General features: G+C 39.3%; 1 protein-coding gene across 1 annotated transcript in view; it reads left to right on the forward strand.

Moving 5' to 3' along the window:
- Nucleotides 1-26,943, forward strand: part of LOC117239853 (protein madd-4-like) — a 258,313-nt gene that overhangs the window by 219,593 nt on the left and 11,777 nt on the right. The window contains exons 7-10 of the mRNA XM_033505680.1: nucleotides 8,697-8,838; nucleotides 10,005-10,137; nucleotides 17,916-18,018; nucleotides 19,255-19,353. Coding sequence (XP_033361571.1) covers nucleotides 8,697-8,838; nucleotides 10,005-10,137; nucleotides 17,916-18,018; nucleotides 19,255-19,353 — 477 coding nt within the window. The remainder of the gene's footprint in view (nucleotides 1-8,696; nucleotides 8,839-10,004; nucleotides 10,138-17,915; nucleotides 18,019-19,254; nucleotides 19,354-26,943) is intronic.

The following is a 26,943-nucleotide window of genomic DNA, read 5'->3' on the forward strand; positions in this document are numbered from 1 at the left end:
CCGAAGGATGCGGTGAACGCAAACCATCCGAATGACGTGCACACCAGAAATTTCTGTTATCGATCGTTTTATTCTCTGTCAATATTTGACGCAATTCGTTCGGACCAAACGAAACTTCGTTTTGTTACTAAATGAATGCGCGTTACAATCTTTAAATTAATTAACAATAATGGACAACCCCGGCACGCTTATTACATTTTATTAAATTTATCGCAAACAAATTATCCTCCCGTGTCGTGTAATTTCGTAACAGATGAACTACGCTGAAAATAATCACGGACTCGTCCGGATACGTTTATATTGCGTCAATAACGTGGTTGACTTTTTAAGCATTACATTCGTTCGATGAAAATACCTCTGTATACGCGTTTTGGGAATTAAACAATCGGTAACGAGGGTTTGTTTATCATATTTCGTTACAATAATCTCACGATACCAATGACGTTCTCGCTTCGAATATTATTTAGGCTATGCGGAACATTAGCGAATGCTATATCAATATTTAACATAAATACGATGCATTTGTATACATATTGAAACAGCTTATTTACTCATGGATACTCAGTGTAGCCAATAAATAATGCTATTCCCATTGTTAATTAAAGATTCCTCCGGCATTGATAATTAGTGTATATAGAGTAACATTAAAAATAGTTTCACCTCTTAAAACTCTGTCTGCATGCTGGCTTATTCTATGTTTAATCCTATATAAATTAAATTAACCGATAAGAAAATAATGGTAGGCCCGATATATATTCTCTATATGTGACTCAATTAATAATATATTAATGATATATACGTATATAATAACAATGTTTGATTTAACAAACAGCGTATTGTGTATACAATTTATTAATGGAAATCAGTTGATTTTATCATTGGTCAGTCCTCTCAAAATACGTGAATAGAGACGTAAATAGAGATCAGTGATATAGGCCTATCACTGGTCAGGCATATAAAGTCGCGGTCTACAATATGCATCGTCCGATTCGACGAATAACCAATTCAATTTCCAAGGGAATTTCAGCGCGATAATTTCCAAAATACCGCAACGAATCGTGACATTGATAGCTCTTATAAATAAAATACCGATCTTTTTCTCGGAAGCGGTGAGAACACAGGGAAAAAAGCGTTTTTACTGGCCGTTTAATGTTGCATACGCTCGCAGCGAAACTCGATAAAATTTTGAAGGTTTCATTTGCAAGTTTTATCATGCCATTAATATGCGTTTAAAATACTCGTGTGCATGCACGTGAATGCGCGGACAAACAATACTTATTACGTTCAAAGCTGACTTCGTTTATACGCGAGATACCGATGTCTTTGAAATTCGTACAGAGAGATTTTAGATTTCGTTCCACGAAACCGTACATTTTCTGAAGCACTTTGGAAACGCGATACAACAAAGAGAACGAAAGATCGAGGTACATTTATCAAAAAAACGAACGATCCAAATTCCGGTTGTAATACTATGTAAAGCAAAAAACACACACGCCATTTTTCAAGTATTTCCATATTTAAATAGATATTTGCATTTTTTAACGAGCTCCACATTTTCACGAAAGAAAGTAGAAAAATAGTCGCTTTTATTCGACCAAACAGCCATTATCTGTACGTTCAACCGCGTCTCGTCTTTTCTTTCAAAATGATTTCCACTTCCTAATTTATATTCGCAGCCTAGAAATTTCAGAAGCGAGCCGACTAACGCATAATTAATTAAAAGCAGAGATCAGACTTTTAAATATGCGATCGTAGTCCCGGCCCTTGGCTCGAGATTACGCTGAAAACGTCGGTTAAGAATTAAGTCGCAATTGCTGCATCCCTTGTCGAAACTTGGCAAGGAAGAAGAAAGTTCCGGCGGAAACTCGTGACCGGAGAAATTTACTTAGGTAGAGCATACAGTGTGCCCTTTATTCGCCTAAACCTCCCTCCCTCTCCCTCCCCCTCTTCTCTGCTGTATTTTCCTCCGTACTGGGCTCGCCCGAAACATGTTTATAACTTTTGGTTTTAAATCCATGTGATTGTACACGACCACGTTTTTCCTCGGCGGACGGAAACGCGAGCTAACGAGGCGTCGTTGTCTGCCCGTCTTCGACCAATATTTACCATGGGTGCGTCGAGATGCCCGCACTTCTCGTCCATTAAGTTAATTCGATCTTACTTTACACCGTTGACGACTTTGTGTACCGAGAGGCAAGCCACGTCGACAGAGGGCTACTTTCGTCGATTAACCCCTTAAGTAGTCGCTGCCTGTCTTAAGTCTGAGAACGCTAACACCAGGTGACGTACACTAATATTGATGCTGTTTATCGTTTCATCTAGCAAATTAAACACCATCGACCTGCTTCGTCTAAAGACATCGCCGTGTTACGAAATTCTTTCTTGAAGAACTTTCATTGATCAAAAAGTCGAAAATTTTGAATAAGAATCTCTTAAACGTAACGTGTTCGACAAAAGGGAGATTAAATGTGGCTTCAAGCCGCTGAAACATCTTTTATCGATCTCTACATTTTCTGATAGCATTCGACGAGTAGTATCATTCTCTGTTCTAACGTTTCATATGGAAAGATTCCTAACTTCAAAACTGATATATTTTTAACTGTTTGCGAATCTAGGCTGCGTTGGCATTGACATTGTGTTTCGTTCCGATTTCGTTCAAATTTTTTAAAGCTTAATCCAACAAAACTACATCAACGTAGATATATTATTATCATTATGGTACATATACATATATGTTAGGTTTGTATTATTACATACAGCCATCGAATTTAACCTATTAAGTATGAACCAATAAGCACTGAAATACTGAATGTGGCTCAGACATAATTAAGTGTATTCACCACGTATATACCAAAAGTAGAACATTGCTACTGTTTTGATTCAGTTAGATTAAGATGCCCATATATGATAAGTATATCATCAAATATCATATCAAGAAATTAAAGATGAGGAAATTGAAATAATAAAAGCTAGTGACGTTATATTGGAATTATCTTTAACGTTAGTTGTTTTCTATAATATCATAACCGTGTAGTATTAAGATATATTTCCAATATTGATAAAAGTGGGGGATATGATATAGAATAGACATGGTATGGAATAGACATATATGATGAACCATTACGCACCAAAACCAGTAAAATGTGTGTGTATTTAAGACGTGCAAATAAAGATGCACGAACACGAGTACGATAATGTAGCGGACGATTTGCGTTACAAGTTATCCAAGCGTAGACGTGGAGAAACACGCGAGACGAAACAATTGGAGGAATTTCCGTGGATAGAAGACAAACTCTAATGAGTCGTGATAGCACAAAAGCGTCGCGCACTTATCGAGCGTGTCCAACGCGAGAGAAGGGAACTGTCCGCCACTTTAATAATGCAAAACCAGTTTGCGTTTACAGAAGCTCGGTTAGTGCTTAATTACGTGGACCCGTCTGCTGATTAGATATTGTCCTTCCAACTTCGTCGCCACTGTCGTCGCCATGAAATCCCGTTAATTATTTCTTGACACCCTCTTAGACTTACTCTCGAATCGTCTCTACTTGCCTAGTTTCTTCATCTACTCTCCGATAGTTTTTATCTAATTAGTGTTTGTAGGATCTCCCTCGATCAAATAGTAAAATAAAATTCGATAATCTTATAAAAAGGAAGAATATCTATCGAAAGTAAAGTCTCTTTTGGTTAAATTTTGTTTTAAGTCAATAGAAAGATTATTCGAGCGCAGTACAAAGCTCTTCATACCCGTTCTGTTTTGTTCAAGGTACACGGAGAAAGGTACACGGAGAAATTAGCGATATATAAGCGGTTCAGTGGTTCCGCGATAAATTCCATCGTTTCAATGAAACCGGCTAGAATAAGGCGGACAAAGTGATCGAGTCCGTCTGCAGCCGGAAAATCCCATTCTCCGGGAAACTATGTTAAAAGGTAGAAACGAGTGTAGAGAAAAGAAGGTCTGGGATGGGGTTGGATGGGATAGTGGAGCGACGAGGGTGGAAACTCGCGGCGGGGAAAAGGGTGTATTGAGCGTAATGGGCTAACTCCGGTGGATGGTGTACCGACTGCCGAATGGAACCTTGAAAGCCGGTTTGAATAATTGAACGCCAGTCAAATTTACGTAACGAAATAGCCGAGAGACGGAAAGTCGCGGAAATCGCCGATTTACCTTTCGACCAGGATCTTGTTATCTAACGATAGGGTAAAAGAAGAATTGTGAGCGATTTTATTTTGTTTTATAAGAGTAATAGATAAATATTAAAAAATCTATATTCTCTTTTGCAAAGTACCTCTAGATATTTGCTTATTTTTGACAATATGTTTGTTCAATTATAGAATGACGATTTTATTCTTTACAATCATCATAACCACGTACGACGGTATATTATGATTCGATTAAACTTTTTGATTTTTAAACATCGATATGCAGTAATAAACCTCGCGTTTATAACTTTATTCTTCATCTTCAAATCGATCAATTCTTCAATAATAACTCAAATTAATAGGCACCTTCTAAACCAATGTTTCTTTTAGTAGATATTTTAGTAGATATTTTAGATTTACAGATTTACAGTATGATAGTTCCATAAGTAGTAAATATTGCCCCTAATTGTTAATTTATCATTAATTTATATCCTTTGCTAAATTTCACATCCGTTTACCACAATTCGACCAAAATGTCCGATTACGTTTATGAATGTTAGTAACGTATATTAAAGTCTATAACGATACCGGAAGATAATCGCCTCTCCTTTCTTTACTAACGTTTATCAAACGAATTCCATCAAAAGAAGCACCATTACAGTTAATTTATTCGCGAGTTCGTCCATGGAACGCAAAGAATCCACTAGTGCTTCGAAACGAGTACTCATATTCTCGCAGCTCATAAACGGCCATTGGCGAGATATTTACCGGATTTAAAGGTATTATTTGCACGGATCGAGCAAGGATAGTCAGCACTACGAGAAAAAAAGAAAGGGGGAGATGAAGATCGGCGCCGTTAAGTTCCACGATATTTCATTTCGCACACCCGACGCGACTGGCTAGCCGTTTCTCTTGGCTTGTTTACCTAGAGAAATAACCGGTTGCTTCGATGGTCCTATCCTTCAATTACGGGGCTCCGCTGCAGGTTTCCACTTCTCGAGCAAAGTAAACCTAATCCTGAGCGCCCGTATTGTGTGTCTCTTCCGTTCTGTTTGCGCGCGCGCGCGCCCGTGTACTGTGGACACAGTGGCGTGCTCACGGGCGCACAAGTATATGTGAATATGGCACGTGTGCGCATGTGACCTGTCCCTTTCACATTTGTCGCTGACAGGGTCTAAAAATCGTCGTACATCGTTTGAAATTCAGCAACTAAAAGAGAATCTCTATGAATCTTTTAAACGCTCAAAATGGCTTTCGAAATAAGAGTTATTTTCAATTTACTAACTTTGTTTTTATCTAGCTTTTCTCTTCTTCGAGCCACTTGAAAATCATATTAACACCTTCTTAAATGCTAATAAAGTATTAACGAATGTGCAACAAATTAGCAAGTAGTGCGAGTAAGAAGCCATAATTGGCGATACACATTTTTAGCACGCGTAGCAGTAATAAACAGTTGCACGAAACTTTTCTTCCTCCCAGATATGTTGCGTCCAATGTGAAAGTGGCATTCGTTGAAATCTTTTCATTAAAATGATAACAAGTATGCGATACTTGCTTCCATTTGAAGCTTCCGTTAGAAAAATAGAAAATTACAAGTCTTGGTATTGTGGCATGCGTTCGCTCGATTAAAAAACCGCTCTTTGAATAACGAGTCCCGAGATCCTATTTCGTAAGCGGGGTTAACAGCCAAGCCGTCAGAATGGGAAAAATAAAGGGAACAAAAATAGAGGGGAAAAACGAGGAACGTTGTTTCGACGTGTTGCTAAAATCGCGTATCCCAGATTTAAACTCTATTCGAACTCCCAGCGGTGTACTCGAGGCTGACCTCCTATACAAGTATATAATGGATGCACATGTGCATCGGTGCATCGGTGCATAGAGCGAAGAAAGGTCGCGGAACGAATCCGACCTCGTGTAAAATTAAATCTCAATTCGTCCTAGCGGTATCGCGAACGCGGTCTATTCGATTTCTCCAGACTGTTCCATGTTTTTTCTTCTTTCACTTTTTTTAAACACAAGTTGTAATGCTATTCAGTGGCTCCGTTAAATCGTAGTTCGCGCGAGCGAATAAATTCCACTGACTTTAAGTTCTCCCCTTTACTCTTTTATTCGTTTCTTTCCTTATTTCTCTCCTTTAAATTTTGTTTTCTCTCCTTGTTTCACTTTGCTCTCTTCTACCTTTTATCTCTTTTTCCCCGTCGAGAAACATGATTCACCAAAGTTACTTTCTACGCGAATTCCGCGAACGGAACGGCGCCTTCCAACTGTCGAAGAATTCCCGCTGAAGTGGAAATGCTGTTTCTAAATGCTGGCGAACGGCGAACGTGTTCCCGATGAAAAGACGCGAGCAAACGTTGCACGAGCTCTCACTTAAGCAAGACAGCGGATTGACAGAATTTTTTGAAAAATTCTACCGCATCGCTGTTGCGATTGAATATTAGCCCATATTAGACAATCATTAAGAAGAAATACACAAACACATGGAGAAAGCATGAAGGTTAGAATAACACAGAAAACGATCCACTGCACATATCCGCAGTAGTAATATATGGGTATCCGTGTGTTACTATTTAAAATTCGATCGATACCAACAAGAAGACAAATAGTCGAAGAAAATGTTTTGATAATTATCGTATACATACATATATTCAAATCGATATGGCTTGACAAAATCTTTGATCTTTGGTCGTCAAAATCGTCTCACCGTGGCAGTCGATCGTTCTTAGGATCTCGTTAGGCTCGTGCCTCTCCTTTTTACGCACTATTCCATTTACATATATCCTTCCTCGTCTCGACTCTCTTTCACCTGACATCTTTGCCACCAGTTTGGTTCGCTCTTCTCGCCCGGATAAGGGATGAATAATGTACTTGCCGACCTCGGAGCAAACCTCCATGCCGCCTGAATGACAAATCAGTTTGCCGTCCGAGCCAGGTCACGAATCGATGTCAGCTTCTTCTCTCGTTCGCATCTTCTTTTCTTCTTTCTTCTTCTTCTTCTTCTTCTTCTTTCTCTCCCTTCTTCCTTCTTCTCCTCCTTCTTCTTCCTCCTCTTCCTTCTTCCTTCTTCTCCTTCTTCTTCTTCTTCTTCTTCTTCTTCTTCTTCTTCTTCTTCCTCTTCCTTCTTCCTTCTTCCTTCTTCCTTCTTCCCTCTTCCTTCTTCCCTCTTCCTTCTTCCCTCTTCCTTCTTCCCTCTTCCTGAAAGGTGCTACTGCATTTGTACTGGACGCTCGAACTGTTCGAACTGTGCAACCACATTCAGATTATGCAGAGTGACACCCACCGCTCTTCTTTTCGTTTCATTGATTAATCTTTTACGGTTTTAGCGCTCGATGCTCGAGTTCCATGACACCTTCTATCGTTCCGTTCCGCCTTCTATTTACGTTTGACAGCATAAGAGAGCTCGTTGAGCGACGTATACGTGTCTTGTTTTCTTTTTGAAGGGGAAAGGAAGAATTTTGGATCAAAACGCGTTATGGATCACCGAGTCGAAATTTGTTTCGCGTTACAACCAACCTGGTATCAGGAGACTGAGTTAAAGTTCTAGTTTATTGCAAATCGAAGTTGCTCCCAGGGGTGCGTGACATAGCGCGGGATCGTCTTTAGATTATGCGCCCACCAGGACCAATGCTTCTACTTGGTATAAAACGGGGACTTAGCATGAACCCTTAGAGTTTAAGTACTGATTTACTATCTATTTGTCGTTACCCACTTGATTACACGTTAAATCTCGAAATCTAAATGCAGACGAAATTTAGCCACGTTCAAATTTATTCATTTATTTGCATAATATTTATTGGAAAATAATTAAAAGAAAATATTGTGAGGCTTGATCATATAACGCGAGATGTATGTTTCATGTTGCAGAAAGTGTTACATGAACGACGTGAATTATGTTAGTTCAAGTAGAAGAAATAGATCTTTATATTTGTTATATCTATATATCGCGGATATTTTTGGAAATCTATATTCTTACGAACATAAGTAAAAAACTGAAAACACGTACTAAATCTTATAACAACTACTTTACCTTGAACGCTTTATATATTTTTGCATATTCTCTACGTTTTGCTAAGTTTAAATATCTGCAATTTACTTATAATTATTAGCTTCTATAAACAAGAAACAAGTATCGCATTCCCAGAAAAGATGAAAAAACTCTGTTAAATTTATCTCGCGCGTTATATGGGTGTTTTTATTGTCTATACTCTATAAACACTGCTACAACATTTTATTAACGCTAACTTCATCATTAGACAGAGTAATTTCTTTATTAACCTTTAGTATTTATTAACCCTACATAAAAATAAAAGAAAGAACCCCGTCGCCAATAATATTAACAAATTCGATAAAGACGATAAGAACCACAATAATCTAGACAAAGGTCTATGATAACATGATTTTATCAACAGTATAAACCTATAAATTAATTTTTTCAGCCAATTCCACACAACGCAAATAACATTAAGCAACTTTCTAGACGCAAATCGAAAGAGAAACATTTGGTAAAAGAACGACGAACAGTTCTGTTAACGAAGACGGTGTGATCTCTGTTTCAGAAAGTCGGCTGCGACCTGCGAGTCGGCAGCAACAAGAACACGGACCCGTGCGGCGTGTGCGGCGGAAACGGGTCGAGCTGCCAATCGCGATACTCCTGGAGTTTGGAATCGATATCCGCCTGCTCGAAATCATGCGGCGGAGGTGAGTGGTTGGTTACGAAGTTCATTCGGTTGAAGCACTTACAATTAGTTCACCGGGAGGTAGTCCATTTACATCGACGCTGGGAGCAATGAATTCTAATGAACTTTGAACCCGCGAATCGTCCAACGTTCCTCGGTACTTTTGCCGAAATTAATAACGGCTACTTACACCGGTTGATTTCTCCCTGCTATCGTAACGTTACGCTCTGCATTCAAATTGCTGTCCTCCTTGAACGTTGGACACTCGAAGAGTTCCCTTCCTCGTTGTTTCCTCAAAGAACAGGAGAAATGTACAATAGTTGGCGAAAATCTTTAAATACTTGCCGTAGAAAACTTTATTTTGAACCATATGTGTGCTGTCTATGTATTACGTAGAATATTCTGAGATAGCTAAACTTGTAGAACAAAGATCATCGAAACGATACTCGTTCAATGAAACCTCATCTTTCATGGACGCTTGAAAAGTCTCTTTATGAAAATATACGAGACCAAATTTAGTCGAATGCAGAGCAAAATTTTGTCACGAACGATAAATCTCTATTTCAGAAACGTAGTGGAATCCTCTTTAAATCTTTATACTATTTTCCACTTTACGAAAACGGTACCGTCGATGTAATTTAAAATGATCGTTTTAAACGTCCCATCTCGCAAACGAAAAAATTCATGGAAGAGCAAGAAAAAATGAAACATATAAATGCAATCCTCTAAGCTATCCTCGTCTGCAGGAATCTCTAAAACATTTTAATAATTAATTACCCAGTATATCAACAAATATTAACGTTCAGTGATATTATATATTTAGAATGCCTATTCACGTTGTATGCTAACTTTTTACTAAGTATATTGTTTGCGATGAATATCTTGTAATTTCTATATTCAGATTCGTCTCAAATTTTATAGTACTTATAAAATTTCAAAATTACACATGTTTCACAGAACATAGAAGTTATCAGTGTTGAAATATTTTCGTGAACCAACGTATAATTCTCTATAATTCTCAGCCTTGCAATTGCTGCTCAACATTCTTACTCCAGTTTTATTTCCCAAGATAACTGCGAACAAGACTATCACGAAGCAGATAAGATCACGATATTTTCGAAAAACGTTCCTTCTGCAAGTTATCATTCTTCAGTCACAAGTTGAAATACGATTTCCGTTTTCCGTCAGGTTTCAAGATCGCAATGGCGGTGTGCAAGACGATCGGCCCGGACGAAAACGTGGTAGACGACAGCTATTGCGATCCGGACAACAAGCCAGAGAAGACCCTGATGCCGTGCAACACGCACCCCTGCACTGCAAAGTGAGTACCTTTCCCGACGTCTGGTGTACGTGTCCGTGTCAAAGAACGTTAAACCGATGCCGCGGATTTTCGTATCGAGGCGAAGCGTGTGGCTTCAAATGCGCATACACGGACAAGTACAAAGAGTATTTGACAGATTGTTCGCGGATTTTTCCACGAGTCATGGATGGAGTGCTTGTACGCGCTCGCGGTAGAAAAACCAGTTCCATCGGGGGCGATGTCAATCCTCCACATCTAGATTTCTATTCATTTCTCTTCTACCAATGAAAAAGAAACTCATGACAAAGAAAAGAAACTCGATCTGATATTTCTATTCCAGAAATCAATGACTTTAGCTGAGGGCTGAGGTATTTGAGACGTTGGTGACTCAACTTTTTCCGTTCATTCTCTTCGGACTATAGGATTTAGGACGCAGAATTTGTAATATAAGACGTTCCAGGTTTTCTCAAACTTTGTCCGAATGTTCTATGGGGATAAGAAAAAGATGTTATACGAACATAGAGCGTTTGAGGATTTGTTAAAAGGTTACAACGAAAATAGAAAATAGAACGATATCGAAGGCAGCAATGTTGTTCAAATTTACGTCGTTTTTTACGTGTGAATGACTTTGAGAAACATTGCATCAGACGAATATTATCACATATAGTGAATTACTACTTTATAAAATATAATAATAAATTCAATTTTCTATATAATTGTTTTCGGTGGAAACAAGGAACGTTTTAAAGTGGAGTCTGCTTTATATATATATATATTTCTTATCTCTATTATAAATACTTATACTAAAATAAAGCTTGAAATAAAATGAAATCTTATAATAAATTTATATTGCAAAATCGTAAGTGTGCCAATACTTTACGACTATTTTAAAAATTCATGATTCATATTTGGTATATTTAAACTTTAGAGTGGACAGTTATGTTCTACAAAAAAAAAAATTAAATAGAGAATCATATTTTTTACAGATTTAGAAAGAATTTTATATGAAAATCGAGGCCGTGCCGATACTTCCATTTGGCGCTATATATTGCGTTTTGTGACGGATTTAATATATTATACATTGGTGAGAACTTACGTCCAACAGATGAAAAATAGAAATTCGCGATTTTTCGAATCGCTGCGAGTCCAAGTAACCTGTACGTTGGACTGAAACCTAGGATCAGAAACTTCATTAAAGCTTTTCTAATCGGCGGGACCCCGAGGTTCGAGATTGAGCGTTTCGGTTTTACGAGCAGACCAGGGAATGTTTGACTCGGGGAGCACGTTCGCGCAGCTGCTCGAAATTCTCGTATTTTCCACGTGCTATTCGTGAAATCGGAACTCCCACTTTTGGGATTAACGCCGGCCAATCTTCCTCTCTGACCAATTTCCTCGCCGTAGCCGCGGACAAAGCAAGCAAGCAGTCCCGATTATTGTTAGACAAGCCGTATCGGTGGTGGTTCTGTACGTGTGCAACGCGTGCACCGAGCAACCAACGCGCAGAAATGGATATGGTAGCCGTGTAGACTTGCAATACCCGGGCTTGGAAACGATGGGCCGGAGCTTTCAGGCGGACTGAACGGCCATTAGTCGACGGACGTAGCGGGAAAGAGCAAAAGCCCGGCGGGCCTCTTTCTGAAAGAGACTTGGAAAAACAAGCCCCCAGTACCTTTCACCGACGGAGACAAACCCCTTGTTCTACCTCCGCGTCGAAAACACCGATTGCGAACACTTTGGCTAGAATCGCTCGTTGAATATCGAAACGGCTACATATACATATGTATAGCTACCTTCTTGCAAGCCACGTTGTACAAGTGTTCAGAATAAAGCCTTTCTCGAATATCGTCGAATATTCCGCTGTTTACGGTGTTTCACGTTTTATATTTACGTCAAGGTAGTTTTTTGAAAGTTATTTCTTCTACGTTGCCTGTATATTGTACTATGTACATTATCCTGTATATGTGCAACATAATGAAAACATCGGGTTTGGCAAATATACAGAATGTACAGAATATAAAATGTATTCGTATGAATTCGCGTACATAAGATTTAGTCAGAGATAACAATTGGATAAAAACAAGATAGATGAGAACACAATCTTATCTATTCTTTAATATAGAACATTTCGTTTTAGAGAATACGTCTGGAATAAATATTCAGCTTTCAAGTTGCTCCATCGAAGTTTCAATAAAAAGACTGATAGTTCTAGAAAATATGTTCATTTACTTACTAGACAATTAACACGTGCATACATTGGTTAGTGAATTACTATAGTATAGTGAATCGATATATTCGCTATAACAATATAATCATAAAGAATGTCTATGCATCGTTAGAATCTTATAAGTTTGGTCCATCTTCATTAACCAATATAAAAAATAACTTTGAAGAAGTACATCTCGACTATCTTTCCGTTTATACTATCTTTCCGTGCAATATATTCTCCATTTTAGAACACACATTTATATGATATCCGATATCTGCCCATATCCTTCATTTTACATTGCACGCATTTTTCACGTCTTTTTTTCCGTTTTTTAACGTAACGTCGATTCGCATATCGTGGTCGAAGAAACACAGACGAACAGCCTGGAGGAAGTAGAATACTCCGACTGTCGAACAAACAATTCGTCCGGCGATATGGCTGTTTTTCCTGCGAGCCAACGGCTCGCGTCGACATAAAGCGCGCTTCTTCCTCCGGAGATCGCGATCAAAACCGTCGTAAGAGTAACTCCGCGAAACGATCTGCCAGCTATAAAGTACCAACTAGTCGGGACCATCGTCGGATCTGGGGTTAGGTTCCATGCTCCTGAAAAAGTTATTTAAAGGAATTGCTCGACTTTTATGCGAATCTCCCCACGGTTGTACAAACGACTCCCCGTTCCACTCGATGATGGTTGTTGTATCGCGTTCTCTTCTACGATACGACCCGACACAAGGAAGAAACGAGACAATTTATTTTCTAGAACCCTGGTATTTACCTGTTCCAGTGTGTGCTTTTCCTCTTACCTTGTTGTCGTAATTCAGAAATTCGTTACGATTTATTGATAACTGTAGAAGTTTCTACAATCCGAAATTCAAAAAATTACGAGACATAGAAAACTCCTTTGGAGAAATTTTCGTTGAGACGTATTTGACTGATACTAAACGACTTTGGATTTTTACGCGAATTTAAGGTTTTATGGGCACAATTAAAAAAAAGAATAGATCATAGAGATTCGTTTTACCTATTACAAATTATAACTTTGTTCTTTAGTACTTTACTTCGGATATTTTAAACACTTTTGTATATCATATATGTATCCTGTGCATCTTTGCATCTTTTTTCTCATAAATGCATAAAGAGGATAGACATTATATATTAATGAAAAATTATGGAAAAAGAATTGTTACAGTTTAGGTCATATTTCGGAATGAATTTCACCAGGGAAAGTATAACGATTGCAATGTCCGAATTCGGTACCCTTTAAACGACGCATGGAACAAAAGAGAAATTTATTTCTCTGATTCATAACACGGACGTCCAGGGGGAAGCTGAAACTGTTCGCGATAAAGCGTAACGATCAGACGGGATAACGAGAAGAGAAAGGGAAGGCGAACGTCCCGAGGATATTTTTTCGAAGACACAATCTTATTTCTTGGAACGATACGGCCTGTTCTTTGTCTGGATAAAGGAAACGGAGGATGAAAAGGAGGCGCTTTAAAGCTTGTTCCCGATGAGAATCATTCTCCAGACTGGCAGACACTACTTCGGCTACCAAGTACAAAAAACTCGCCGCGAACCATTTTTACCGGATATAAAATATAGCATGTAGTTGAAACGTGCACAGTCTTTCCCTTTGTGATCGAAAGTATAACTCGACGTGCAACTTAAGTTTGTTACCTTGTTGCCGATCGACGTCCATCTCACTCTCTCTCTCTCTCTCTCTCTCTCTTTCCATTTCGTTAGCCAGGTAGACAATTAATATTAAACATCTGAAAAATTCAATTCAAGAAATAACGATGGTATTTGTAAAATACAAAGTATCTTTTTTTTTTTATAAAAAGTAAAACATCCTCGTATAGTCGACGGTTTAAGATTTTTCTATTCTATCTATCTACGTACATCGGCATGAAAGAGAATCAATTATTACGTCCGTTAGATTTATCCCAATTTTAGTGTGAAATTCATTGCACTCGAATAAAAAATATCGCCGTAATACGACGCCTATTTTCATTGAAATTTCAAGAACAGAATATAACAAAGCTGACTGTAGCACAGTATTTGAAGAAAAATACGTTGTCATCCCATAAATGGAAACGAATTTTTTCGCCTCTGACGCCACAATATTTCTCGTTTCAAGCGTGAATTCGCACTCGCGCGTTTCAAAACGGCCAACTCGTCTCAGAGGGAAACGGAAAGGGTGCTTTTTACTCGCTTCAGTCGTGCGTGGCGAAGCGTCGCGAAACGAACCTTTCCCTAATGCTCCAGAAATTTGTCCGGATTTAGCCTTGTACCACGGTCGTTTCGTTTTATTTCGCCTCGATTTCCAGAGCAAAGACACGCAAAGTGTCAAGAACACAGAACGTTCGCTGAAGCTAAATTATGAAAATTTTCGTCAAGTCGTCCCCGGGTCGCTGTTTAACGTTATTATATGCAGCCAGACCAGAGCAAACTTCGCCACTTGGATGATGCACGTAGCCAAGAACTACGGTTAATGCTGCACCAACCAGAATCTCGAGTGGCTCGGGTTACTTGAACTACCGTTTAACTTTCCACAAGAGGCGAATCACGCAACTGATTCGCGCCACATTTTCCTCTTTAACGTTGTTCGACCTTATGAAGATGCTTCTCGAACACTAGCAAATACCAGCTAAGATAATTGATCGATTTAGTACGGTGTTTTGTTCGTACGCAATACATGCACTAGCTGACAAAAGCATTTGTACAATTACGACAGAAAATTTATGTTGGTAAGATTTGAAACCAATCTGAAAATGTATAGAAGAGTTACATAATACTTATTGCAAATACATATATTTGGTGTAAAATTAGTATTATAGCCTGACTGTTTCATTGCTAACAATGACAATTGACTGTTTAAATAGCTATATGGCCTTTGTAAAGTGTATTAGTTGTAATTTGTAATTGATGCATAAAAATTTGTACAATCGTAAAGATCTCGCTTAAATCAACTAACTCAAGTATAAACCTTTGAAATGTTTCATAATCGCTTCAAAGCAAAAAATAACTTACAGTTACCGTCTTAGGATTCCATCGAACGTCTCTCGAGTAGAGTAAAATGCGTTCGATAAAGTGGTTCATGAAATAATGTCACGATCCGTCGTAATTGGACCATGAATAATTTAACGAACGTCGTTGTTCGTTAATCGTTGCGATATTTGTGTTGCGAAAACGAAGGAACGTAACGATTGATCGTGAATTCGAGGGTGAAAAATCAAAACGGGGAGGGCCGATAGCAACGTTAACGGCCACAACGGTTAATAAATCACTGAGTGGAGTGGGCCTCGTCAACATTAAATTGGTGCTAATTGGCCAGGCCGAGAATTTAGTTTAATTCGATTCAGCCAGGCCGGGCAAGTGGTCGACGTTTCAGCTATCCCCCAGGAGAACCGGGATTTCTAAACCGCTGCCTACCCGCAACTGTGTATTAAGCCACTGAATACTTCAGCGGCTATTATTCTATGTCGTGCTAGGGATACAGGCCCAATTAAATTCCATTAAGCGTTTTCCGGAACATTTGACGATTAATCTCACGATCCGGCTACTAACATCGATCGACCAGAATCGTGTACAGAGTCTGGCTATATAATCTGTGCAGGCTAAGAGAGGGGTAATTAAACATGGTGGTTGATGGTTTCGTGTTATAGGCACAGGGAATACGTGAACACGTATTGTGTCTTGGTTTAGAGAAAATTATCAAGATGTTCAATTAAAGAGATAGTTTAAATTAAAAAAAAAAAAAAAGATAAGTTTCTACCACCGAGCAGAAATAAGGAAGAAAGATCTATAATTAGGATTAAAAAATTTGTGAAATTTTGTTTTCAATGTTGCTGGTATATTGTATCTGTGGCAGAAAGTTCTAAAAGATAAATATGACCTGATGAAAGCAAAATAGGAATAAATAATTATGTTTCGGTCTTAAGAAAAATAAACGCTAATTCTCTCAAAGGCACTTACGTAGTTTTAGTGATCGTAACAGAAAGATAGTCCTAGTGTTAGTGCAATACATTCAAGATCAAGGGATCCATAAGATAGAGTATGTCACGCCTCGTTCCATTAGCTAATAACTCATCGTGAAAACTCGTCAACAGATCTGGTATTATCAGTAAACTGCGCATGTTTATGCATTTATTGGGAATTCGAAGGTATAAAAATCTACAAACAAGATTTACTTAACTTTCGTTTCATTTGGTATATTTATGAAACTATGAATTTGCATAAACACGCACAAATCTAATTATCAATTAGTCTTTCAGCTGCATTTAAAAAAGTTATTCGAATAGAAAAATAAACCATAAAATAAGGATTATAAAGAGTATAATTAATAATCTATGATTTTAGGGATAAGTAAAAAGTAAATGAAATCTACCAAAACAATCAACATGTTAAAATGCAAGATTTATTAAATGTAAAAACGTTATCGATCACTGGGGACGATCTTGTCAAGATAGAGTCGCGAACGTGTTAATATGTTTCATTTAGCCCTTGTAATAAATAGAAGCTAAAAAACTTGGAAAGGAATTGGAACATTTTTATCAGATGGTACACGTACTATGGAACATTTACTTTCTTGGAATTACAGTGGCTTTTATGCTCAAACAACGACAGAGAAAATAACCGCCAAGCTAGGTGGACGTATCGGGACCAGCTTACACGTATTACAACGAGAGCAACGCAGCTCGTCGCGTATCGAGCAAAACTTTCATGTTAGCGACGATCGATGGATTCGTCTGGCGACTCGCGAACACTTTTGCCTCGAAAACACGCGATGTAGCGGAAATTGAGAAAGTCCACGGCGATTAGCGTTCCTTCAGTTACATTTTTCCGGCTTCTATCGACTATCATTTCTCGAATCAAGTAATGCTTCCTTTCGTCAAAAGTTTATTAAATCGTATCTTGAACGATTCACTAAAATGAAACTATTTATAGTAAACTACAATAAAAATAACTTTGCAGATTCAAAAGTATTTACTTGTTATTGTTTACTGTTGTGTCAGTTTGTTAATTTCAAATTACAGCATGTTCGATATCGATCGGTATCGCATATTCTCTGAAAATATCTACCTCCAATCGGCAAATTCACCGAACGTGTCGAAAGTAACTTCGACGAGGAAAAAGCTTTCATCGCAGACGTAGCCAGCAATTAACTTGGTGTTGTAAATATCGATCTTCGATCGATGGTGCTCTCATCTCGGATTTGTACGCAAGCTTTTTCAACGATGAGCATCGCGGGATCTGATTGCGGTATCGAAGATGACTTCCGGTTGAACGAAAACCTCGTCGAAGGGAAAGCTCTCCATTTTAATTCAGCTATTGAATCTTTTTTCAAGCGGTTTCGAAGCGCTCGCGGAAACTATGCAATTCGAATCGCGAATTTTTTCTATCAAAGATACTTTGAAGAAACCTCTTTCCATAAAATCGATATTCTTAATATTCTTAATATTCGTCAGAAGAAACAGCAATATGATGCTTTGATCTTACATATGAACGTGGAACGTTATGCATGTAACAGGCCTACATTTCTACTATACAGTTACTAGACTGGCGTTTCAATTGATTCTTTTTACGTTTCTAGATGGGTAGCCGGCGAGTGGAGCGTGTGCAGCGCCAGTTGCGGAGGCGGATCGAGGACCAGAACAATTTTCTGTACCGAGGAAAACGGCAATGAGACTACGAAGGTAAAAAAAAAAACTGGGATAAAGATAATTTAAATACGCGGAATTCTTTTATATTAAATCCCCGGGGTTTTCGCTTGGATATCCCCCGTTTCTTTCCACGGGAAACACACTATAGCGAACGTTCTCCAGACTAACGTCAGAAGAAGCGAAACGGAACGAAAACGTCGCCAGGCGAAAGAAAGATCGATCAGATTTTATTTTCATTGTATTATACGTAACCGCGTAACCGGAATTCTATTCGGTTTCTCGGGAAAGTTGAACGTTTTCCGGGTTTAGTCGCGTCTAGTCCGCGGGATTTATGTTTACGAAATATACTTCGCAAGTACGATCGGGGCCGTGCCAACGATAACGATAATCTAATCGAAATTTCACTCCACTTTATCGTTGGAATTTCCCGTTGCTGCATCGACTCCTTTTACGGCTCGTAATTCCTCGTTTCGCGCCGATCTCGCTAATATAAATCTCAGGCTTGACACCCGACACAAATATAATTGATAATTTCATTCGTCTTTGAGACTTTACGACAGTGTTCGCAACACGATCTCTGCTAGAACTGTCACAGAGATACATGCCTATCCATCCATCCGTCTGTCCATTCTGGTGCCTATGACAACCTGGCAAAACCCACGAACCCTAACCTAGTTCGGTTCGTTTAAACTGCAAGGGCCGTTCGCGGTTCTCTGTCAACCACCGTAAAATCCTCTCATCCGAGGCTCGACAAGAGCAGCCGGGGAGCACACGTACACGTTGAAAATACGTATGGTTAGACACGACGTATCGTGCACCACGAGGATTTGCATCTTCTTCTATGCTGATCCCACTGTGTCATACCTGAGCAATGAGTAGATGATTCTCTTAGCGGTAATATGGAACATAATAGGTGCGATAAGAGCACGTAGAATATCCAATTATTCAGATAATATAGTTTGATAAACATTAGAATTACTGAAGAATCATGACGGTCGTGTCTTGTTATAATGTTAATGAAATTCCAAAGTGCTTTTTTTTTTAACACACACGATACATTCATAAAAGATTTCTAGAAGCGTTTAAATACTTTCGTATTCGCGAGATATTGTATATTTGCAAATCTACAAAGTTTCTATAACAAGTTACAAATTTTGTCCACAAAATAATTTCGTATCAAATATTTGATATAAAAGAATGTTGCCAGAAAAATTATATCTTTTTTTACACATTGAATCGGATAAAAGATTCAAGTCATTATTGTTGCAGCTGCCTGACCACAAGTGTAGCAGCACGCACAAGCCCCGTAACCAAGAAACTTGCAATACCATCTCTTGTCCCATGTGGGAGACGAATAAATGGAGCGAGGTGAGTACAAGACAATCTCAGGTACCGGAACGGCGACCCTCGCGCGCGAACATGCCGTGAACATGCAAAACGAGTAGGAGGAGTGATATCGGTGCAGACAGACCAAAGTCATTCGCATGATGGTGGAATTTAGGGCTCGACGAGATGCCACGAGGAAAGCAGTATTTATTACCACCTAGTGTGACGGTCTTTCGACCTACAGGGGGTTGCGCCACAGCAGTATTTATTACCAACGTCAAGATGACTCCTCTACTAGAGAACGGTTTCTAAATCGGCCGAGTTATAAACTCATTTCTCATCTTTGTTTCCTATACAACGAACGATCTTTTTTCCTCTCCTTATCGGAATTCTAAATTGTTTCGCGCAAAACTCCGTTCTCGACGAAAGACGAGTTTGGAAACGTGTCAAGTAGCGAATTGATTAATTCTGCTTTGATGCGAGTGCAAAAATTTGATATACGAAAATTAATTATTATTTAATAGGAAAGTCCATTTTCTGCAAAATATAGTTTCGAATGAAAAAGATTTCTCTTTACACCGTCGACTTGTTTTTGCATATAGAATAATCATGCGTCTTGTCACGCTATACATATCTATATTCAAAGATCATTCAAAGATCATTGTTACATCAGGAGCATAACAGGATTTTAATCGAAGCTATAAAACGCGTGCAATTTCGCGTCGAATAAACACGGGGGAATAATTTCTATCTGGCAGAGTTAACGTCGTTATGCGAGTTAGACGGACCTTTTGTCTCTTAAAAGGACGTTAACGGGCTTCGTGGATGAGGCAGACGAACGTGTAACCTTTCTCTATCTGGTTATATCTGTCTATTCGTATCAGGAAATCCGATTTCCTCCGGGAACAGTAAACAGGTCGGGCTGATTGTTGCAAAGGGAAATGAAACTCGTTCTGCAATTTGCTTTGTGCGAGCCAGATGTTTTGTTATCGCGTTTCACTGCGAGTTAACGTTAGCCCAAGCAGCCGCGGGAATGCAATTTTATTTTTCTTCCCTTTGATTGGTTCAAAATTTTGAACCATGTCAGTCGAATCTTTTAAACAAAAAAGAAACGTTTGCTATCCTTTATCCTTTATATAAGGAATACTTTGTACTGTAAGTACATATATGTAAGAACATATATGATGAACTTTTAAGATCGATTATACTGATATGAATCGTAATTACATGACTGTGTAAATACATTTAGTGTCGCTAAGGGAAATTTAACTCAGCCAAGGAAACTCTTTTACCAGTCGTATGTCTATTCTTAGCCATCAAAACCATTCTGATCGTATCCCGATCAATACAATATGCATATCTGAGTCGCACAATGCAGTCGCAAAAGATTAATCGAAACATCTATATGGAGGCTTTCGCAAACATCCGTGACACGACTTCTCTGGTGAAAAAAATTGTAGCACTCAAACCGAAAACATCGTGGACGACAATAGCGAGAAAAGGTAACGCAACAAAATTAGCGGATCGAGGGGCCATCGTTCAAAGTTATTTAGAACTTTCTCTTGTCCGCCTAGAATGAATGACGAAATGAGCCACGAAACAGTTTTCTTCCTCCCAGTAATTTTATATCCGGTTCTGCCCTTCTGTGGTCGGAAAACACTTAATTTGCTCAAACATTTTTGCCTCTTTCCCCGTTCCCTTTCTGTTCTAACGACATTAACGCCTCGGTAAAGCGTTTCGGCGTCACAGCCAGCCAAGTCCAAAGAACTTCTTGTCTGATCTCACGCGCGCCAGAAATTCGCTGAAATCGGATTTTCTCGAAACCGAAGGAACTCGACCGAGCATAACAGCTACCGTGGATCCACCAATAACCCACGGGAAAGGCGACAGGCTTGAACGCGTAGAAATGGAAGCAAACGAGGGTAAATTTTCACCTTCACGACGCAACCATTCGAAGCGTCTGAGCTTCCCTTCGCGAGAAATGCGTAGCCTGGTTGCACTTACTTCGTCCTCCGTCCCTTCTTCCAAGTGTATCTACACGAATTTCTCCCTTTACCTCGCGATTCACCCTCTTTCCTGTCGTATCTACCTCCCTGATGCTCTTTCGGCACTCTTTGAGGATGTTCCAGACCGCATCATCCACCGACATCAAACAGAACGATTTAGTCGTCAAATAACCTTCTTCTTGTCCCCTCGATTCGCTCCTCTCTGGGTTATCTGCAGCCCCACTTCGCTCACACTCGCGTATCGCCCTTTCGAGTATTCGAGCAAAAAGACGGACACGCCTTTTTCCTACGATGCTCGTGGCTGGTCCGTGTCGTAAGAACAAAAAATGCGTAGTCGTGGAGCACCGTTTCCAGATCCAATAGAAAAACGAAGGGATGAAACATGAATATAGGAGGCAAAAAACAAGGGCGAAGAAGAGGGTAGAAAGTGTTTTCAATAAAATGAAATGCTCTATCTGTTGCGATCGCGGGAAACGAAACGAAACACGATATAAATGAAACACACAGGGATTCCGCGTGTGCATCCCTGACAAAATATTTCAAGTCATACCGTGAGCTACGAGTAATTCAATTTCACTACGTACCTCTATATACCATGTCGGAGAACATGGAATTTTAATAAAAGTAAATAGAAAAGGGAACAACTGTACGAGAAACAAAAAAGAAAAAAGAAGAAATATTCGGCAGCGATTTTGCGGAACATTTAACGAGACATTTCACATGGGTTGAAAGGCAAGAAGCCAGGAACGAGCAGAAGACAAACGGAGGGGAAGAAAAAAAATAGCGGCGCGATAAGAGGTTCGAGAGGAGAGGCGGAAGAAAGCGGGAAAGGCGCGTGAAGAAGAGGGTAAAAGGGTGCATTCTCGTGGAAAATGCCTCGCGTTGCTCCACGAATTCATCGCTGCCGATTGCATTCGTGGTGGACTAATACGTGCACGTGCTGTGTCACACGCATACGATGACACGCCTATACATGCATACAAGCGCAAGTACAAATCGATTCGAGACACAGCATCAAGAGGCTCGCCGCCAAGTGCGTCGCCGTTGCAGCTTTGCTGCAAAGCATGCACCACGGGTCCATGACTTTGCTAGAAGGTTTCCACGGAATTCGTACGCGCTTACCGCGTAATAAATGCGATTCAGATACAGAGAGTATACATTGTAGAAGGTTCGAACGACGACCCAGTGGCGCCTAAGGGAGTTTCAGGACTCGTTTTGGCACGATACTCGATGACCGACTCTCTTCCCTCCCATTCCTTTCATGCTGTACCCTGTTCTATAGTCACAACCATTTCTTGCGTTGGTCGAACAACTGTGTGTCCTGAAAAGCGCGATATCTGCTGGAAGCATTCCAGGCATTTGGTTTCGAGGACATCCGATTTCATGCGTTTATGGAAATTTAAGTCCCGCTTTCCCGACCTCTTGGATTTCATTCCGATTTCTGTTTCAGCTCGATGCATTGAAAACTTTTCCTACATTGTCGCTGTTATATACGAGCATACGATAATTGTGAAACTTGGAATTCAACTTCGTAGCTCGTCTAGCAATTTCCCTAGTTGGCTACGATCGCCATGGAGATCGTCGTTCCATATCTAGAGAAATGTGCAGCGAATTAACACAAGCCGATGCCATTTATCGTTAGTAAAGCCCAGATGTTCGTGCATTAAAAATTTTTAAGGGAAAACCGCGGAATATAGTTATGTTGTAGTACAGAGAAACACGCAAGTATAGCACTCAAAATATAGCGCTCGTTATGATATTTAGTAAGTGAAACAGGTTTCTGAGCAGGTGTTCATGCATAAATATCCGCAGTCCATTTACTAAGCACAACTTTCAATCACAATTACAACTCCTCTGTTTTTGATAGGACAACCTGGTTAGAGAGAAATATCATCGGAAATGTGAACGGTATAAGATCGTTCCGGTGGAGAAGAAATTAAAGTAACTTCGCTATGTAACTTCACGCGGGAAACCGTTTCGTTTATATTCAGAAACAAACTGGAAACGCTGAAGAAAGTTCTGGGAACAATAAAATTTTACAACATCGTATCTCAGACTGCCAGGCGCGAAACAAGGGAAGCAACCGTTCTCGAATGGAACGGCCTGAGCAGAAAAGTGACTCACTTCGCGTGCTCCCAGTGTTGGCTGATGCAACCTCGAGCAGCAAGAATAAAACTGCAATAAGAGGTGCAAAGAGACGCAACAATAAGGGACAACTTGTACGAGAGAAGGTCGCGTTGCCTGCTTTCTGTTCTCTATCTTTCTCTATTTCCTCTCCTTGCTCGCAGAGAACGAGCAAAACTTTTCATCTGGTACACGCGAAGTGGGAAAAATCAACGGAATTCCCAGCGGAATCCGCCAAGCGAAGTTATGCTTTATTCATGAGGGCCGCTAAATGCACTCGCGCATCCCAGATACGTATTTATTACTGTTACTCCTCGATACGTAAAAAGCACGTCGGTATTTCGCGAATCGTGCGGACTCATAATGGCGGCGGATGGTGACAACGAAACGTTTTCACTTCGGAATATTTCAAGATCCGCGTCTCCTATAGAAATGAAGGAGCGCAATGGGAACGGCACAAAGGAAGGAAAAAATTCTCGGCTGCAAATTGAAAGTTAAATTTCGTTTCCTCTCCTCGTTTCTTCAACTCGGAGATTACCGATTCGTGTCTCTTCTAGTCCCTATCCTTCGTCAATAAAGCACATATATATTCACGTATATGAAAATAACAATGAGAAGAACGTTTTTATATACATTTTTATGGATTTTTTGATTTCTGACACTCTTTTATCACCCTATTATCGAACATTAAAACAACATGTTAGGTACGAAGATGTAATCGTTATGTGAAGTTTTGTAGAATCCAAAGATACAATTGTTAGGACAAACGATATTTTAATACCTTCGATAGAGTGATATTATTATTAATGAGCAATATTTAACAATTTTGAAGAGAATGAAGACATTGACAACTAACTACTATTTGAAAACAATTTCTCTGTGAAAAATAGAAAATATAATTTGTCGCGTTCTTCCCCTGTAATTTCATATAAAAGCGCTGTTAATTTAATACCTACTCGTTCCCAAAGTGACGAATGTGAATGGAAATTTACGACGCTCAGAAGATGATGGAGGATTTGCCGATTTATTCGAAGACCACGATGCTTTCCGAAAAATTCTTTCGGCAGGGAGAAAGCGGTATTAAAGCATTCTGCGCATTGATCTTCGCGATGAAATCGTTGAGTGAATGTGGGACTGGTTTATTACGCACAATACAGTTCACGAGGGCGAAGAATCTAGTCACGTAGGTACATGACGAAAGGGATCCATATGATTTATGACTCTTCGTTCTTCGATCAATACGAACAACGATCACCTTTTCGCTACGCACACTTGCAAGATATCGTAAGGCGAGTATATTCAATGGAACGATATTTACCAAAGCTACGATTCCATCTATTCATGGTATCCCGTCTAGCTAATTCAGATAATTTTAAACTATCATACGTCATATACGCACATAATATTGTACACAAATGGTAAATTATCGTCGATTACCTAAATAATTACTTAATTACTTAATAATTAATAATTACTTGATAATTAATTCTGCATTCTCATAATCAACCAACTGGCCCGAATTAAATGCCAGTGAAAATGTCTGGAACCTGGTCAAATCATCTGAGTATTCATTCTTGACCATTACATTACAAAAATTAGAAATGCTTAACAAAATAATGAAAATATAGAGGCAATGCGCACGGAACAACGCTCGGAAGAATACAAACTATAACGAAGACAAAGAGAATACGTATAACATCTCGATAAATGATAAACGTTGCTATTAGAATTAGCTGACGGCTCTCGTTAAACAAATGAGACTAAAGTTTCCTAAGAAAGTGAAAAATATTGAAAGTTCCGAGTGATCTTAATTAAATAAATACAGGCTCTGTAGACTGAAACTCATAATAAATTCAACTAGGGAGAAAATTGACAATGTTCTACCGGAACTTGGAATCATCAATAACTGTGTTTTGTCGTCGATTATAAAAATAGGAAAGTAGAGGACGTTGTACGATACAATATCTGGTGCTTATCAGTGTCGATAACAAAGGCGGCAAACAGCGTGCTTTCGAGAACGATACGAAAATATCCCTAGTCACGTGTAAGCAAAAGTGTGTGCAGCATGATTTACGGCTCATCTCATGCTTGATCGATACACAATGGCCTCACTCCAGCTGACGAAGGAAACGTTGCAGCCTGCCAGGAGCAAGGAGATGGCGTCGGTATCCTTTTGCCAGCAATACATAAAGGCAGCCCTCTTATACCCGTCAGCACGGTAATGATTTCATCCGAGGCTACAGAGGAGGAAAAAGAGTGAACGGACGGGAGAGAGGAAGAGGAAGAGAGGGTGAAAGAGCCACCACCGGAAGACAGGAATTGATAGATTTCTCTCTTTTGTGAGCTCAGGAGCCATGCAAATATTGAACTGAAAGCACAGGGCTCCTTAAAGTGATACGAAAGAGAGGGATGAAATCACGATAGATCTTGACGAGACGGAGATATACTAGCGAAAGAAACAGAAATAATGGGGCTGAAATAAAGTAAATGATGAACGGATAAAGCAATGGAAAGCGAAAGGAGAAAAAAGCTTAGAAGTAAGTAGATAAAAAAGGAAAGGTAAATGTGACGAACGATAGAATAAGGACAGAAGCAAACAGCAGGAGTAAAGGAGAAGACAGAGTGGCTAAGTCGAGTGGGTTTCCGCTTTTCTCGTTCATGTCACCTTTCCACCTTCGACGTCTTGAATGATAGCTCTGGTATCCGGATTTTTGCTCACTCTCCTTCTCGCTCGCGCTTTTAAACCGTTCAGACCATTCCTCGTTCTTACCTCCCCGATCAACAGACTTTATTCTGGTTGAGAGAAGTTTGAGATCACCACCGTGGCGCCTTCAACGAGACATTCTGCTTTCTTACTCCTTACGACTCTTTCGCAGCGAGAGGCTGAAAATGGTACCTACCGGTTGAGATTCGGCTGCGATTTGATCCGACGTAAAAGCGAATCTGATCGATCCTGAAAGAAAGATTCCAATTGTCTCGTCTTCGCGTTAATCAATTCGATTAAACTTCTACATATTCTCCATAATCAAAATACAGACACGATACAGACAAACACTGAATTTGTCGTAAGTAGAGTGTAAATTTTTATATACTTCTAGAAAATTGAAAATTGTAGAAATTCACAAAATACAGATATAAATTCACAATATGCCAAGATATATAAAATATGCAAAATATAATATCTATTATTCTATTACTTAGCTGATGAAACAAACTTCTGATTCAGTTTAGTTTGGATCTATAAAAATGTAAATTTGCATAAATTCGCGCAGTCTAATTATGGGGATAAATATAGCTTGACAAATTTCATATTAATTAAAGTGAAGAAGCAATCAATGATTCTTAATTGTATTATCTCGATGTTGCCGTGTTTCTTAGAGGTTTGCTTCGCGAAGAGCGAAAAGGCCGAAAAGAAGAGTTTCTACGTCACGAGTGATCAACGGAAGCAATTACTTCATATCTTCCGTGACAGGAAGCAAAGAGGTCGAGCACTGTGCTTTGT

This window comes from Bombus vosnesenskii, unplaced genomic scaffold (genome assembly GCF_011952255.1).
Source record: "Bombus vosnesenskii isolate JDL3184/JDL3185 unplaced genomic scaffold, Bvos_JDL3184-5_v1.1 scf7180000014442, whole genome shotgun sequence".
Taxonomy (NCBI): domain Eukaryota; kingdom Metazoa; phylum Arthropoda; class Insecta; order Hymenoptera; family Apidae; genus Bombus; species Bombus vosnesenskii.